The 16,914-nt window shown below is 40.0% G+C and overlaps 1 protein-coding gene across 2 annotated transcripts; it reads left to right on the top strand.

The window, feature by feature from the left end:
• Positions 1 to 21: 21 nt before the first annotated feature.
• On the top strand, positions 22 to 14,682 carry bend3 (BEN domain containing 3). 2 transcript variants are annotated; one of them, XM_083683952.1, is made up of 4 exons: positions 22 to 135; positions 3,875 to 3,929; positions 9,562 to 9,758; positions 9,946 to 14,682. In XM_083683952.1, the coding sequence occupies exons 2-4, from the start codon at positions 3,878 to 3,880 to the stop codon at positions 12,184 to 12,186; spliced, it is 2,490 nt and encodes an 829-aa protein (XP_083540078.1). In that variant the 5' UTR covers positions 22 to 135; positions 3,875 to 3,877; the 3' UTR covers positions 12,187 to 14,682. The 2 variants fall into 2 exon arrangements, with proteins under 2 accessions (XP_083540078.1, XP_083540077.1); XM_083683951.1 differs by having other exon boundaries at positions 9,550 to 9,758.
• Positions 14,683 to 16,914: the final 2,232 nt, after the last annotated feature.

Raw genomic sequence — 16,914 nt, 5'->3', positions numbered from 1 at the left:
GATGGCACAGCCAAGAAAAAAAATAGAGGAGAAACACGAACAACAGTTATTCGTGTGTAAAATTCGTAGGATACTCTCTGCAAATATGTCCACCACATCTTCAATTACTCCAAAGGACTGCATGAAATCGTAAAGGTGAGCTTGAACCTATCGGAGTTATTTTAGGTGATTCCACCAAGAGTGGGAAAACTCGTCCACGACAATGAACTACCACGTCATTAAAACATAGCCCTCAATTTAATTAGCTATCAGATTGCTTGTGCATTCACATAAGATTCACATACAGTCATTTGAATGGCCTTATTTAGTCAATTCCATTGTAGGACTGAAATTAGTGTTTACAGAGGAAAGGGTAGGCTACGATAGCTGCCTTTCTAATGTTTTGGTTCGTGGGCTTATAGTGGAAGAATGAGGAAGTGGATATGGAAGGGAGTACTTGTGGGGTGAGCGAGATAGAACTCGAATCACAACACCTTCACAGACTTCTTGTTCTCCACTTACTGTACATCGCTATAAAGAATAACATGTCAATTTAAATGGCAAACTGTTGTTGAAGCTGAATGGGTCATTCCTACAACCAGGTGCCTTTTGCGTCCCTGACAGACTGACATATTCTGTGTTGAATTTGATTAAGTACTAGCCCGAACTGCCGTTAGAGGTCACTGCATACCTGTCTTTTGACTTATCCTCCGTCCGATCGTATCCTAACGTCCGATCGCAGCTTGTGTTTATGGCATTTAGCCATAAGGCTCATACATCCATTGTCATTGTTTTAAACCTCAAAATCGTTGTCAAGATCACCTCATGAACGTGTGGGCATGTGAAAACATGGGCATCGAAATGTATTCTACCCCAAGTGACGTATTTGGGGGTTAGGTTTACACTTTACTTGGCCACTCCGATATCAACCGTTGGCAGTGTTACCCCAAAATGCTCACTCTAACTTTTTAGAATACCGAGATTCCGAGAATCTGTACAAACTGCAGAATGTAAACATAACTGGAAACATTCGTCATTTTTGTAAACAGACGTCACCATTATGATTGCTAGCAAAAGTAAATCTGAGTGGTTGCAAACAAACTGTAAATATGTTCTAATTTCCAGTGAGTAATTTATTGGAATTTACCGTTAATTTGCTACGTCTCTTTTGCTAGCAATCATAACAATGACCCTTTCTCAAAAAATTCTCTCATTTTATTTACATTCTGCATTTTGGTGACGTACAGACTTTCATAACATATTAACGCTCCTTTCTGCGGCTGGAGTTGGCAGTGCGTACTGTAAGCGACTGGAGGTGTTGTAGGCACATCTGCTTCACCGCATCCAGCGCATTTGTGTTGCTTAATGTTCACTGACACACAATTAAAGAACACAAAGTATACATGAGTTTGATATTTTTGTTTGCTACAGTTGACAACAACCAGGCCTATTACCATTAAATCTAGACTTTCCATTAGAACATTTAGCGGGCTATAAAAAAAAACTGCCAAAGACTAGAAATGTAAAGCCGTCATTCCTACAACCCCCCCAAATTCCCTCTATGGAATCGGTCTGAATGGGCAGCGATCTAGCCTACAATGTGGGGCGATGTTATGGGGAAGGTAAGATCGTGTTTCTGAGATAATGTATTAAAGATGAAAACAACCACGATAAAGCAATGGTGAAATGATGAAAATGAACAAATTGTAACCTATGCTATTTAATTAATCAGATCAAATGACATTGACGGGAAGTCTAGAGAAAACGTTGCAAAGCACAATGGTTGTTGCCTCTTGGCTCATGTTTTGTTGATTCATCAGCAACCCAAGGACAGTATTTTTTTTAGATCAATAAATCACTGTTAATTTATGTAAATCACACAATAACAGGTAGCCTATAAAATACATTTGAATAGAGGCACAAATAAGAGTGATTCTATTTAATCTTGTAACATTTCCCCTGCTTGTCCGTGCATATGAGAGAATGTGTTATACAACAAAAAAGTATGAGAGTAGATTAGGATATTTGAAAACAGGAGTTGGTCCCCATTAATATATTTGAACTTGATATTTAAACAATTTCCACATTTTTCATCTCCCTGTAATTCATGATCTGATCTGCTCTTTAATAAACTCTGTTTGGCTAAATATAGGAGATATTCTGTAATCCACTCTGCAATCACAAACCATTCTCTCATTTTAATGTCAGTGATTTTTTGGAGGGAACACAAATGTCAGCACTGTTCGTAATTTCTACCACAGAAGGTTGGATCTTTTAAAACATCCTTCAAAGCTCTTTCCTCCACCTTGTGGTAGCTTTCGGGCAGAACTTCACGCCTTCACAACTATTATCTGTCGCACCTGTGACATTGAGCCGCCATGATGACAACATGCAGATTTTAAACAGTGACCTACTCTATATGAAAGGAACAATGATTTATATTTAAATATCCCCGATCAGACAGACAGCCTGGCTAAAAAGTCTATAGGGGTTGACATGCCTGATCTGTATCTCCTGCAGCTCTCACTCTTTTAATACAGTAGGTGAGAGTTTAAAAGGTTCATGGTTGAGCGATGGTATCATGGGTGTACCTAGACAGCTTTACCCTTTCACACATTTTTATTAGAGGTATTTCACCACGCATTGTTGAATTGTATTGGATAGGCTTAATGTGTTTTCACAGAAGTTCATATCTGTGTCTTCAATTGCCCCATTTGTGAACTGATATTAGTTGTATATTTTAATATAATTTTAATTATTGTAATGTTCATGTTTTTGACAATGCAGTGGTAATGAACATTCCGAACTATGTTTCCTTCTGTCCTGTCCATCCCATCTCTCCTATAGGCAATAGACTGTTGCATGTAGGCTAAACACAAATAGTAGTGCTTTACACTATAGCCTTTCATTCTTTTGAATACCGTTAATGGGCCCTGTCATCTTGATTTATAGCGACATGAAGAGGCACGTTTAAATGTTTTTCTGACCTGCATCGGGTACACGTATTCACTGATACTGTATGCTTGCTTAAATTTGCTTTAAAAAGTTGCTTCTGATGTGGCTTGTGATATATGAAAAATATGTCCAAGGGAGAAGACTACATATAATAGTAGGAAATAATAGACACCGAGATCATGGTCCAAAACGTATTTGGCCAGATGGAATACCAAGTTTATCATGGGTTTCAATGGGGTAACATGCTTGTTGGCTCCAACTGCAGTGCCGGCTTGAAAACCTCTCGACAGGATTGCACACCTGCACGGTACATAATTGTTTTGACCTCATAGATGATCAGTCCTTGTATTCATAGCTCCATCAATGAATTTGAGTGGTTATATTTCTCCAGCCCCATCCCTCAGCTGTTTTGGTGGTGGGGTGACCACTTTATGTTGTTTGATTCCCTGATTGCCCCCTTCACCCTAAACATAACCAATTCCCTACTGTAAGCTTGTTTTTTGACAACCAATTTCCAGGTTGGCGAAGAGCATTGGCTAATACTTCAAGGTTAAGGACAACTAATGTTGAACCTTAACCCTAACCTATACCTAATCCTAAGAAAGAGAGTAAATGGTCAAACCTTCGCGGTTGGATTGATCCGATGCTGACCTGCTATAATAACTTAAGTGAACATGCTACGTATTGCCCTAAGATTTAAGACGAATAGTGAACAAAATATGAATACGCGTCCGTACGTGTAACCACTAAGAATGTTTTAACATAGTGTTTCATACAGTTGACTGGATGTCCCAGGTTTGATTTTGGTGACAATTGCAGCTATGTAGCAAAGTGTCCCAGAACAACAAGGTCCATATCAAGATTAAGTTAATTGCATACAAGGGCATGGCTGTATCGTTGATTGATTACTTAGAAATGTTTGTCTCCAATCTCACTCTAGGATATGAATTCCTCTGAGCATGGGGAAAACTCGGATGGAGAAATGCTTGAGAGAGGTAAGTCTCTTGACCACTTCCACAGCTTAACTGAGTTTATAATGATGCAACATTACACATTCACTGGTGTATGGCAAAATTCGGAGGTGTACCCACAAGGTTGAATCATAAGAACCCCCGCCCCCCCCCCAACAACAAAACCCACTTCTTTGATTTTTGTGCAACCATAACACAAAGATAGATCAACATGACAACCCACCACTGTCTAAAAAACATAACCTATATAATCAAGAATAAAACCCAAATGGGGATTACAACAGATTACTTTGAACCAGGGTAAACTTTTTTGTTGCTGTTAAATTCGTAAAGCCTGTCGGCGATTGGTCGGCTTGTTGAGAGGCTACAATGTTGTGGAGTTTGCCGAGCCAGTCGGTTTGTTGAGAGGCTACAATATTGCAAAGTTAGACTGTGCTAGACAATGTTACTCTTCTTCTGAAAGACTGAGGGGGAAATACAACTGCCACTAGCTCTCTGTTTGCAGGAACCAAATACAGTGCCCTCCATAAGTATTGGGAAGAGGAAGCATTTTGTCTTCTTTTAGCTCTATACTCCAACAGGGATTTGAAATCAAACAATTACTATGGGGTCAAATGAGTGATTCTTAGCTTTAATTCAATGTTTTTTCTTTTAGATTGGTTTCACCATTTAGAAAGTAGATTTTTTTTAAACATACCTACACCTATACATACACCTATTTCAGGGCTCCAAAAGTATTGAAAAAGATCATATAATGTCCAAATAAAGCACTCATGTTTAGTATTTGGTCGACATGCAATAACTGCCTGAAGTCTGATGATAATATTCATCTTATCTGTCCACTAGACCTTTTTCCAGACCTCCAGATTTTTTAGGTACTTTTTAGCAAACTGTAACCTGACCATCCTTTTTGAGGATAACTAGTGGTTTGCACCTTGCAGTGAAGACTCTAGTTCGGCTGGTGACCTATTCTGCAGATGATAGTCTCTGACACATTCACACCTACCTCCTGATCAGTGGGACAGTTGTTTTGGGGGTTTTCTTAATTATGGTGAGCATTATTCGGTCATCCACTGTAGAAGTATTCCAAAGCCTAAAATTAATACTAGACATTGACAGTTCTCTTATGTCTGCACAAATTATGTGAACGTACCAACACCTGTCAAGCCAATTTCCATTTGTACTCTTTTAGGATGCAGTCGTTTCACCATTACTGATCAAAATGTTTATTATTATTAGCGTTATTAATAAGAAAAAATGATATTAGCTAACAAATGGACACACGGCTATGTGCTTCATTTATTTGCAAAAGCGCGTCTATGAACTTGTTTTGCAACCCCTCGCACTAGGCAATGGAATTCACCTGTAACAAACTCACTGTCTCAGCTTGCAACGTTAGATTTCTTTTGGTTTGTTGTATTGAAATGGGCGGATATTGTATTGATTCGGTCACAATTCCGACATTTGAGGAAAACATTCATTTGTTTAAGGAAAGATGGTGTGATGTCTTTATTTCTCCGTTCAGGCAAATTGACTCAACATTTTACTTGTCTGACCATACATTTGACTTGTTGCAGACAGCCCTGCAATCCAGATCACGCCCTCAAATTGACAGCTTTCATTAAGCCTGACTAAAACCCTGACCAGTGCATCGGCAAAATTGCGCCAAATTGCAATTTCAACATGAATTTGATTAATCGCGCAGCCCTACTATACATTACCACCAAAGATCCATGGAAAACCCCTAAGGTAGGCCTCTATGAAATGCAAAAAACTACAGTTTAAGTAATATATGTGATTTTACATCTGAAAAATACAGGAAATTCAATTGAGCCTATCCTATGCACTGATATGGTTTTCCCAGCACCCTCAGCTTTGACTCCAGCTACAGTACAGTTCAGTTTGTTTGTCTACTAAACAACATGCAGTCACCACTGTGCAGGTTGTTTATGATTCACACCTTCTCTCAAACAGCCAAATACTTACTCTTCAAAGAAGACCTTATAGTGGACTGCTTTTAGAAGAATAGCCTAGGTTAGCATTTTGGTATAGGCCTAGGTTATAGGTCTACATTCTTATGTTAACATTACCATCTTTGTTGCAAGCAAAGTAAATAGCATTTTTCGGCTATAAAACCTTATTTCACTTAAAACATAGTTTTTTTGCATTTCATTTGCAGGTTTTTTTTAACCCGAAGGTCTGATATTTATGTTGATTGACATTTACTCATTTATGTGCATAGTTACTTGTTCTATGCCAAATGGGAATCACGTTACTGAAAAAACGCCCTACATACGCCCTACCATTACTTTCTATAGGACTGCTACTTATGTTACAAAACCATGAAAACTTAAGTTTGCACAGCTATGTGAGCTGCTCAGCTGACTGGCTCACTGAACAATCTATGCGAGTTTAGTGTACATTTCCAAACTAAATAACGATTACACCAATGAAGTCCTTTGCAAGTTTCAAGGTCATGTAATTAAGACATGAGAAAAACATGGAAATAATTGGTCGATGTATTGTTTCATTTACGAGTAGTCTACACATTGTAACCAAGGTAACGATATGGCCGCACATTTTAGGCGAGCTACTTTTGATCCATCCCATGACTGTGTGCGAGATACGAGACAGATCCGTGCAGACGGAGTCGCGCTATCTGCTGTGAGACAATGCAACCCAACGTGTGGATTCAGAGTGGCCCGGTTACAGGTAGGACCAATCATTTGTTTGATCAAGGCAGGTATAAAGCCTGGGACAACTATGCTGGCTGCAACTGTGTACAACCACACTGGAGGCAGATTTAGGGTATATCGTTTTCATTGCTTGAGGGATATTTGGCCAATACTAGCTGTAATCTCTCCATTCATATAATTAGATGGTTATGGCAAATCTCCATAACCTCCTGGAAGTACTTTGTCCCCCTAGTTGACCACTGGTTAGCTACATCGTTGCTAGTTTAAGTTGTAGCCAGCACTAGGCCTCCTATTTTAGCAAGCAGCATAATGTTGTGGGGTGCAGTGTGTGTGGGTGGGTGTGTAGGTTTTTGGTGTGTGATATCACCGCGAAGAAGGATTGATGATAATTTCTATGTACCGCTATAAATTCGCTCACCATCCCCCACTCCAGTCCTATTTTTTGATTGATTCATGAAAGCTCTCATATCAATCATGTGAAATACAGTGCCCTGCCTAAGTAATGGGACAGTGAATAGTTTTCTTCTTCTTTTGGCTCTGCACTCAAATTTTGGATTTGAAGTCAAACAATTAAGAAGAGGTTAAAGTTAAAGCTTTTATTTGATGGTATTTGTGTACATAATTACAAAATTACAACACTTTTTCGCGTAGTCCCCCATTTTAGGGTACCCAAAAGTGATGGGACAATTGGCTTGACGGGTGTTTCTGGTTCTTCAGGTGTGTTCCGTCACATCATTTGTGCAGTCATAAGAGAGCTCTCAATGGATTTGTGAACCTTTGGAGTCTGCTGTTGGTGTCCGTCAACCAGAGAGACATTAATTTAGGCCAGGGAAGCTATTATGAAGCTGAATTATCAGAAATACATTTCCCAGAAACATAGCCAAAACTTTGAACCTACCAAAATCACCAGTTTGGAAAGAAAGAATAAAAGCACTGGTGAGCTCAGAAATCACAAATGGTCTGGTAGGCCAAGGAAGAGTTCTGCAGTGGATGACTGAAGAATGCTCACCATGATTAAGAAAAACCTCAAAACAACTGTTCCAGGAACACTCTCCAGGAGGTAGTGAATGTGTCAGAGACTACCATCCGCAGGAGACTTCACCAGCAGAACTACAGAGGCTACACTGCAAGGTGCAAACCACTAGCCACGAAAACAGGAAATAAATGATTGGTAAATAATATATCAATTTACTGTGTGACTCCTGTAAAATAACTCTCTTGTTCAGTCAACATCCTTTTAGTTAGCAACTGTGCTAATTCACTGCAGTCCAAAGAGCTAATACGTTGCTGAATTCAGCCTCTTCAGTAGGCACTCCAGTAATAGCAAACGCTAATAAACAAGTTAATTCATTCAAAAAATCCATATATGTCTATATTTTGTCTTGGATTACACAGATTATCTATAACTTCGGAATGTGAGGGTGATGCACATTGGTTCTCTATTGGTGCATTATCGGAGAAATATGTGCCAATACAGATATTTCTGTAAAAGGCCAATATCGTCGATAATATCGGTGCTCCGATATGTCTGTCAGGCTTTAGTCAGAACTAGAATATCATTAGAATCGTCATTAGATTATCACATTTTGTATTTTAAAGAGCTTACATATTGAATATAACATATAGAAAAAAAATACTTGTGGTCAAATGTGAAGCGCCAGTGCTTGATAACAAGTAAAAAAGAACGCAAATCTGTGTTAATTAACACTGTGCAAATAATTGTTGAGTTTGGGTTGAATGGTCACGTGAGAATACATCAAATGAGGCTTTAATAACATTGTAAATAAATACATCTATTACAAGACAAATGCATGAGAGAGGGAGATTCAAACATTGCCAAAGAGTCACTCAACTTCAAAGTGAGTTCACAGTGGCTATTTGGCCCATCGGGGGAAGGAATCGCAATAAGGGGGGCAGATTTTTCTTTTCCCCCTTAAAAGCAATAATGACATGTAATGAAATATAATTATACATATTTGCACAAAGGTCTATACACAAGTCATTTGCTAAAGTCAAAAAAAGGAAAAGTGAACCCAAAATTGCTTTTTCTTTCAGTGGCTATATTATTTCTGTGTGTGATTTTAAAATTGTAACGCTATTATGCTAAAAACTGATATTTAGGAAAAGTCAGCATGGGTTTCACAACGGCAGAGATATTTTATTATCATATCCCATCGTGCCCGTGGACGTGCGTTTGGGATGACTAATGTTAAGGTGAAGTTGCAAGATGGATTTTAATGAACTTCCACATATTCAAACTTCTAGAAATGTCGAGGCACTACTTTATATTATTGCCACATTTTCTAGTGGCCTCAAGTTGGAAACAAATATGTATTTTTTTGTTATTTGTCAGCAAAACCTTTGCTATAAAAAAAATGCAAATCTTTCACACAAACTGTTTTAATGAAAACGACTGAACAAGTTTTGATAATGCAATCCAGCACCACACTGTACAGAAATCCTGGCGAGAACCCTGTAGCTGTTAGTTACAGTGCTCGATAAACAGAACCAATGTGGTGGTTGAGGTTTGTCCTAGTCCATAGACTCTTTTCAGGGTAAGGACCCCAATTTGTGATTTAGCAATTTGGGTGAACTATCCCTTTTTAAAGTACCCTATTACTGCCCCACTCATTGTTTAGGCATGCACCACTTTGGGCTTCATGTTTAGAAAGTCTCTGACCATCTAAATTGCAAGGCGAAAATGTTTCACATATCCACATCAGATTAATCGGAAGATTAATCAAATGATTGGAACAAATTAATTATTTCTTTAATCAACTTACAGTCAACTGTAATGTTACATCATTAAGTAATTTAGGCTCTGCATTATGAAGTGGACAAGGCTAGTGTTCAGTACTTCATGTAATCTTCCAGGCACTAAGTACATCCAAAAGCCTGTGAAAAAGTATTGATACACTACAATATTTTAATATGAATTTAACTTGAAGAGTTTTGTGCAGAGAGAAAACCCATTCAAGACATTAAAAAGGAGACAGAGGACTGTGCTGTTTGTGAGCCAATTGAAGAACCTGGAGGATGGTCCCTTGGAACTTCTGAGGCCACCAGTAAACGTACTGCGGCAGAGATGGGCTTTGACATTCAAAATGCTGAATTGGACCAGTCCAGCAACAGCAAGAGAGTTAGAGTCACCAAAGAGGTAATTAACCTCATAATACCTCATGATTGAACTTAATAACTTAATATTCAACCAAAATGTACAAATGGGGAGTAAATGTTAAGTTTCATCCATATATGTCTTTGCTTTACATTTTTATATTATGAAGTTATGACTTTATAACAAGTCATAACTTTAACAAGTGAATATTGTTTTTGTCCCTGCTTAGGCACAGCAGCACTTGGGGAAATTGCCTGAAGATACCAAACCTCAACCCCTCTGCCTGACAGCAACTGCAGAAAAGGACCCTGCCCAGGAGAAGACGATAGCCTCTTACAGGAAGCCTCTCTATAGCATCTCTCACAGAATCACAGAGAAGAGGGTCACACCAAGCCTTGACCAGCATGCCCAGCATGAGGGAGAAGTACGGCTCACTTACAATAGCATTTTATCTCCAAGGCTGGTCAACACAGAGGAGCACAACCGAAGTGAACCTTTCTCTGCTATGGGGGCAGGGTCCATGTCTTCAACTGACTCTAATCTTTACCCCTTGATTGAGAAGATGTTTTTCATCCTCAATACGCTGAACTCAAGCATGACACAGCTGCACAGCAAGGTGGATCTACTTTCCCTGGAGGTTACTCGCATTAAAAAACAGATCAAACCCTCAGAGATGGTGACTGAGTTCCAGCCTCCACCAGAATACCTATTGACAAGTGAGGAGCTGAGTCAACTGATGGAGCAGACATCCAGTGCCGGGGAGTTGGGTTGTCGACTGCTGGTGCATCTCTTCCCAGAGCTTTTTAAAGCCAAGGAGTGCACCCATGGCTGCATCGCCAGCAAGAGAACTCTAGACTCCCTACATCTGCAGCTCATACGCAACTACGTGGAGGTATGCTTCCCTCTAGTTAAGAACAACAACATTTGGCAGGATGAATGCCTATTACAGATTAATGACTTCTTTAATCGCTTCTGGGCCCAGAAGGATATGGAGAGTGGGCAGTCTTGTGGGAAACAGACTATTGCAGGCCTTGGTATTAAGGCTGAGCGGAACCAAACTTGCCATTTCATAAATGAGGTGGGAGAAGATGAAGACCTCTCACTAGACTCCAATGGCCAGCACAACAACATGGTTATGTCGGACCTTGCGTTTAACAGTCAGGGGAGAGAGGATCTTGATGAATTCTCCTCCCCTGAAGACTTTGTGATTTTTCTTGTGAATCGACTTTTCCCTGAGGAGGGGAAAATGACAAAGGGACATAGAGGTTTTGGTAGTGTGGGAAAAATGATCTTGGACTCTGACAGGATAGAGATCATTCGGAAGTACATGGAGGCAAATTTTCCTGATGTCCCAGAGGATAGTTGGCTACAAGTGTGTGTCCAGCACATGGAGGAAGTACCCGAGGGTTCTCACAGTAATGGCAACGGCAGTGAGCCTGAAAACAATGACGAGAGCTATGACTCCACAAGCATTCCAGACGATGTCTCCATCATCAAGATCAGTGACTTGTGTGATTATGAGAGATCAGGTCGTAGGTCAAAAAAATCTTTGCTTGTGCCAGTCGATTTTGATAAGCTTGAGATCCCGCCACCAGATTTTAGTGTCCCTCAGGAGTATCTGCTCTCTAAGGAGCAACTGAGGAACAACTACGACTGTAGCTTGTCAATTGGGAACTTTGCCTCTCGCCTGTTGGTACTGATGTTCCCTGAGCTCTTCACCTATGAGAACGCACGGAAGCATTACAATTCCAGCGGTTCCCTTGGGAAGAAACAGCTGGATCCTGACCGGGTCAACCTGATTCGCCACTACGTACAACTGCTCTATCCGCGAGCTAAGAATGATAGGGTGTGGACCCTGGAATTTGTGGGTAAACTGGACGAGCGGTGTAGGCGACGTGACACAGAACAGAGGAGGTCGTACCAGCAGCAACGCAAAGTCTACGCCCCGGAGTCAGAGCAAGAGCCCGGGGACTTTCTGTCTGCTTGCCAAGTGAACCAGCTCAATGCTGAGCACTTGAAGGAAGACTTTGAGATCCCCCCACTACCCCCAGAAAAAAGTAGCAAAGACTTCTGCAAGATCCCCCTGGAAGAATTGACTGTGTCGATACCAGACTTCCCTGTGCCTTCGGTCTACCTGCTCTCAGACACAGAGGTGCGGGAGATTGTCCAGCAGAGTCTCTCTGTGGGAAACTTTGCAGCCCGTCTACTGGTGCGCCTCTTCCCTGAGCTCTTCACCCAGGAGAACCTGCGGCTACAGTATAACCACTCAGGTGCTTGCAACAAGAAGCAGCTGGACCCAGTGCGTCTCCGGCTTATCCGGCACTATGTGGAGGCTGTGTACCCAGTGGAGAAGATGGAGGAGGTATGGCACTACGAATGTGTGCCAAGCATTGACGAGCGCTGCAGGCGCCCCAACCGTAAGAAGTGTGACATACTGAAGAAGGCCAAGAGATCAAGTACTGTGTCCTAGTCACAGAGCTGGGCTGATAAGCAACATTTATATTTACTGAAACTATTTGCACAATTACATAAGCTAAATAGCATAGTGGAACCTTTACACACTGTCCTGTGTAGAATGAGGCTAGCTCATTAAAACTGGCTTTTCATCAGTACTCTTCTTGGATGTATTTGTAATTTTGAACTACAGCATTAGATAATGTAGTTTAAGTTATTTATATGCCAAAACAATATTGTCATAGCTAATCTCACCTTCCCTGTTGATAAGCTATTGCAGCCTTAAAAACAATGACAATGTAAATATTACAAAAACAGTAGTTCACAATCACAAGATGGATAGGAATCAGTGGAGGCTGGTCCATTGAGGAAGAGGATGGTTCTTCCTTCTGGACAAAAACTGTACATCTGCTGCACAAAATGCACTCAAATATCACACACTTCAAATAGATTGAAGTTCCACTTTCTGTGGTCTCAACAGTGGTTCCAAATGGTGGAAAATTGTATTGCAGGTTGAATGGGAACAGAGGAAATATATGTTTATGGTCTTCCTCACTGCTCCATAAGCCCCATTCGTTTGTGTTTTTTATTTTTTCACTTCATTTCAGTGTAAAATTAGGGGCTACCGACGACAGGGCTCACACCAAATATGGCAAACTAACGTCCTGACCATCCAATCAAATCATAGGCTAGCTACTTTTTGTGTGTGTGTTTTATAGGATAGCTACAGTCCCCTGTTCAAGTAATGGGACATTGAAGCATTTTTTCTACTTTTGGCTCTATACTCAAAAAGTACAGTTACTATGTGGTTAAAGTAAAGATTGCCAACTGTTATTAAAGGGTATTTTTGTACATGGTTTAACCATTCAGAAATTACAACATATTTTATACATAGCCTCCCTATTTCAAGGTACCAAAAGTAATGGGACAGATTCACATAATGTCCAAATTAAGCACTAATGTTTAGTATTTGGTCGATAGTCCTTTGCATGCAATAACTGCCTGAAGTCTGTGACCCATTGACCCCACCATATGCTGTGGATGTTCTCTGGTGATGCTTTACCAGGCCTGTACTGCAGCCATCTTCAGTTGTTTTAAGGTCTTTTTGCCTAAAATCCTATCATCAGGAAATGAAATGCATGTTCAATGGGATTTAAATCTGAAGATTGACTAGGCCAGTCAAGAACTTTACACAGTTTTTATCCTGAAAAACTCCCTAGTAGTGATGGTGTGTGTTTTGGGTCATTGTCTTACTGTATGATGAAGCACCATCCAATTAATTTGGAGGCATTTGCTTGTACTCGAGCAGACAAGATGTTCCTGTACACTTCAGAATACATTCTGGTGCTGCCGTCAGCAGTTACATCATCAATTAAGACAGGTTAGTTGTGTTTCACAATGTTTTACAGATGAGGTGGTATGCTGTATATTGTCCCATGACTTTTGGTGCCCTGAAATAGGGTGACGTTGTCATTTCTAAAGGGTGAAACCAATATGTACACAAATACCATCAAATATAAGGTGAGAATCTCTTTTTTTAAATTTCAAATACAGATGTTTGCAGTATAGTGCCTAAAGAAGAAAACAATTATTTACTGTCCCATTACGTACGCAGGGCACTGTAGTTCACTGGAGTTCTTTCTGGAGCAACATTATGGAGACAGATTTATTGAGAGACGAATATAACTTTTGACATATATTTAGTAAGAGGAGATTTAAGAAAAAAAAGTTGTTTTAGTTTTGTTATATATATTTACTTTATAATATCAGTTCAGTTAAGAGTCAACTCTCTCCTGACATAAACTGAAGTCATGTCCCATGTGCCCTCTCATCCCCTGGGGCATTAATGTTTCCTCTCCAAGCACTGTGAGTAGCCCTGTCAAATTCTCTCATTACTGTATGTAGAGTCAATCACAATCACATTTGTGGTGTTTGTCTTCCTGTCCTGCCCTGAGTGGAAGAGTTTAGCTCTTCACCATCCATCCATGATGAGTCCTGCACACTGCATCCTGTCCTGCACACTGCTCAGCTATACTACCTAGATTAACCCATTCCCCATAATATTTGAGTATAAATGTCTTTAATAAACATTTTAGGTTAAAATAATTTGTCTTAGACAATGTTTGAAACAGGCTTTGCCGTCAATGCGCATATCTGTCAAGTCTCCCATCCTCCTAAATTTTTCAAGTCACCAGCCTCCACTGATGATCACAATGATTGATCACAAACTGGTGATGTTTTTCTTTTTTCCATTGCAAATTTGTTGTAACATTGTAGCACCACTGTTTTTAATAGCTATGTGTTATACCTTCTTATAGAAGTTTGTATTATAAAAATGTATCCTATCATGGCAACAGATCATGTTAACTATTTGTAATAAAATCAGTTGACAATTTAGCATTTTACTTTTAGCATATTAATGTTACACTGGGTCCCACACAGAATTTGGATCAGTCAATAGAATAGGGATTGTCCACAGACAAAATAAATAAATACTGGTCTGTACATGCTACATTTTAACTTCTCCTATGCTATGTGTTGTACCTTTCTATGGTCCAAAATCTCTGAGGAATGTTTCCAGCACCTTGTTGAATCTATGCCACAAAGAATTAAGGCAGTTAAAGAGAAGAAGACAAATCAACAGTATAACTGCAAACAGATATACAATGCCCCCCATAAGTATTGGAATGAGGGAGCATTTTGTCTTCATTTAGCTCTGTATTCCAACAGTTTGGATTTTAAAAGTCGTATCTTTGGGGCAGCTTTGTTTCTATTACTCTGCTTTACAGCTTAATGGGTAGCTTCTGGGACTTGCTACTGTATCTTCAGCTCTGGGTCAGGGTGGTCGATGGTAGGGGGGGGGGGGGGGGGGGTGAATTAATTTAATAGTTTAAGCTACAATCAACTGTATGTGATTGTAGAGAATAAAAAGTATATACTGTAGGGGTGTGGACCTTTGATACTCAAGCAGATTCGATCGTGCATACGCAATACGCAAGCAGCGATACGATACAAGTGAGACTTAATATTTATTTGCAGTCTGGATCATTTTTCATCCTTATTATCACAAACTATATTTAACGTTGCCATTATTATTCCAGTTAAAATGTTTGAGAACTAAGATCAATCAAATCCACAAATTCTAAAAGATATTGATTTAATGGATGTTGCAGAAAGCTTAAAATTTTTCATGAATTTACAACCACTTGTGGAGCAGCCAAAGAGCGTCATTAGGTGAAATTTGCCATCCCGCTTCACTTCACACATTGACAATTGGACATAGAGCTAACAAGTTTGAATCTCGCAGATGCTTTTGGAAAGCAAAACAAAAACAGTTTTAAAATTGTGGGGCATTTTATTGGGAAAAAATATGCAGGTTTAAAAATGTTTTGCTATCCAGGATCAGATCGAGCCTGCTGATTTCCCCCATACTAATCAAAATCTGCCAGATAGATCTGATCCTGGTGTCGTATCTTGAATGATGATTCTGAAACACTCTATCTTTCGATGGTATCTTTATTGTCACATTCTTAAAAGTACTAGAACAACGGCACCGGCTAACTAGGCAAGTGGAGAACAGTCTACTCGGCGCACAGTAACACGTCAACGGCTAGAGCGTGAGTACTAGTACTAATACAGTGAAGCAGCGCCCCCTTCTGGACTACACAGGTAAGTACTAGTACTAAGTGTCTAGGTCATTCTGAACAGTCTTTTACTCAAAGTTTTGAAATACTGTGAACAGGACCTAAGAATTCAAGGTTTATGAGCATTCCGTAATTACGAGAATGCAGGAGTGGTACATGTTTTGCCCAGGAAATCAATAGCGCACCTGCTGTATTTCTAAGACTACATCAATATGCTATTCAATATTTCCACATTCATGCCTTTAGGCAACATTGTTATTTTACGGAGGGGCCGGGTATCGATCCGCCGCAGCGACTGGACGCCTACCGGGCTCTGTTCGCAGATCTCTCGATGCAGCTACGGTGTTCATCAGCCCCGTTGGCAGTGAATGCTATTCTAATTCTTCCTATATCTTGTGTGATTGTGATTAAGCAATTATGAAGTTAAGTGTGTGTACTATCAAACGCATTAGGGTAAAAACATTGGCTACAAAATATGTCAAGGCACACTCACAAAAAGCCTTTGTCAATATCATGTTTCAACTCCCAGAATTGAGTGGCACTCCTTATAACGGGAGTAGGCTAGGCCTAAATTGAGAAAAATGTTTTCTCAAAAATGCCTTTCCTGGTTATTGTGTGTTTAGGCTACTGGCCTATAATAATTACTAAGCTAATCCTAAAATCTTAGCTGTTGGTCTGCTGGCTGTGCTAAGGAGAAGAGGCTGTTATTAGCCTGAGATAAATTAGCAATTAGCAGAGGAGATTAACCACTGACTCGGGCTTCACTACATCATCTGATTAAGTCATGTATAGGCTAAACTCAGTTGTTTTCTGAGATGTGCATTAGGCTGGAAAAAGTGACCCCGACATAATTTTACTGAATACAGGACCAGGGACAGCGAAGGACGGACGCGGCTTTTGGTGAGTCATTACCCCTTCCCAGCCTCACGTCATGCAAGGCCAAGGGCTAACTTTTCCCCTAACCTTTTAATTTGGATCAGTGTACATGTGTGAATCCAGCATCTCTCACATGAATGCTATTAAAACATACACCTGACACATGACAAATGAACACCTTCATCATTGCCTCAGATTTGCCCTGACTTCATATGAACTGAACT

Source organism: Argentina silus (assembly GCF_951799395.1).
Source record: "Argentina silus genome assembly, chromosome: 13".
NCBI classification, from domain to species: domain Eukaryota; kingdom Metazoa; phylum Chordata; class Actinopteri; order Argentiniformes; family Argentinidae; genus Argentina; species Argentina silus.
The sequence above is the reverse complement of the archived record's forward strand: the minus strand, read 5'-3'. Positions and strand labels throughout refer to the sequence as shown.

Coding starts and splice junctions, on each gene's coding strand:
- bend3 (XM_083683951.1), top strand. CDS start 3,878: ATGAATTCCTCTGAGCATGGGGAAAACTCGGATGGAGAAATGCTTGAG. Junction 3,930..9,549: donor TGGAGAAATGCTTGAGAGAG/GTAAGTCTCTTG, acceptor TTTAACTTGAAG/AGTTTTGTGCAGAGAGAAAA. Junction 9,759..9,945: donor GAGTTAGAGTCACCAAAGAG/GTAATTAACCTC, acceptor GTCCCTGCTTAG/GCACAGCAGCACTTGGGGAA.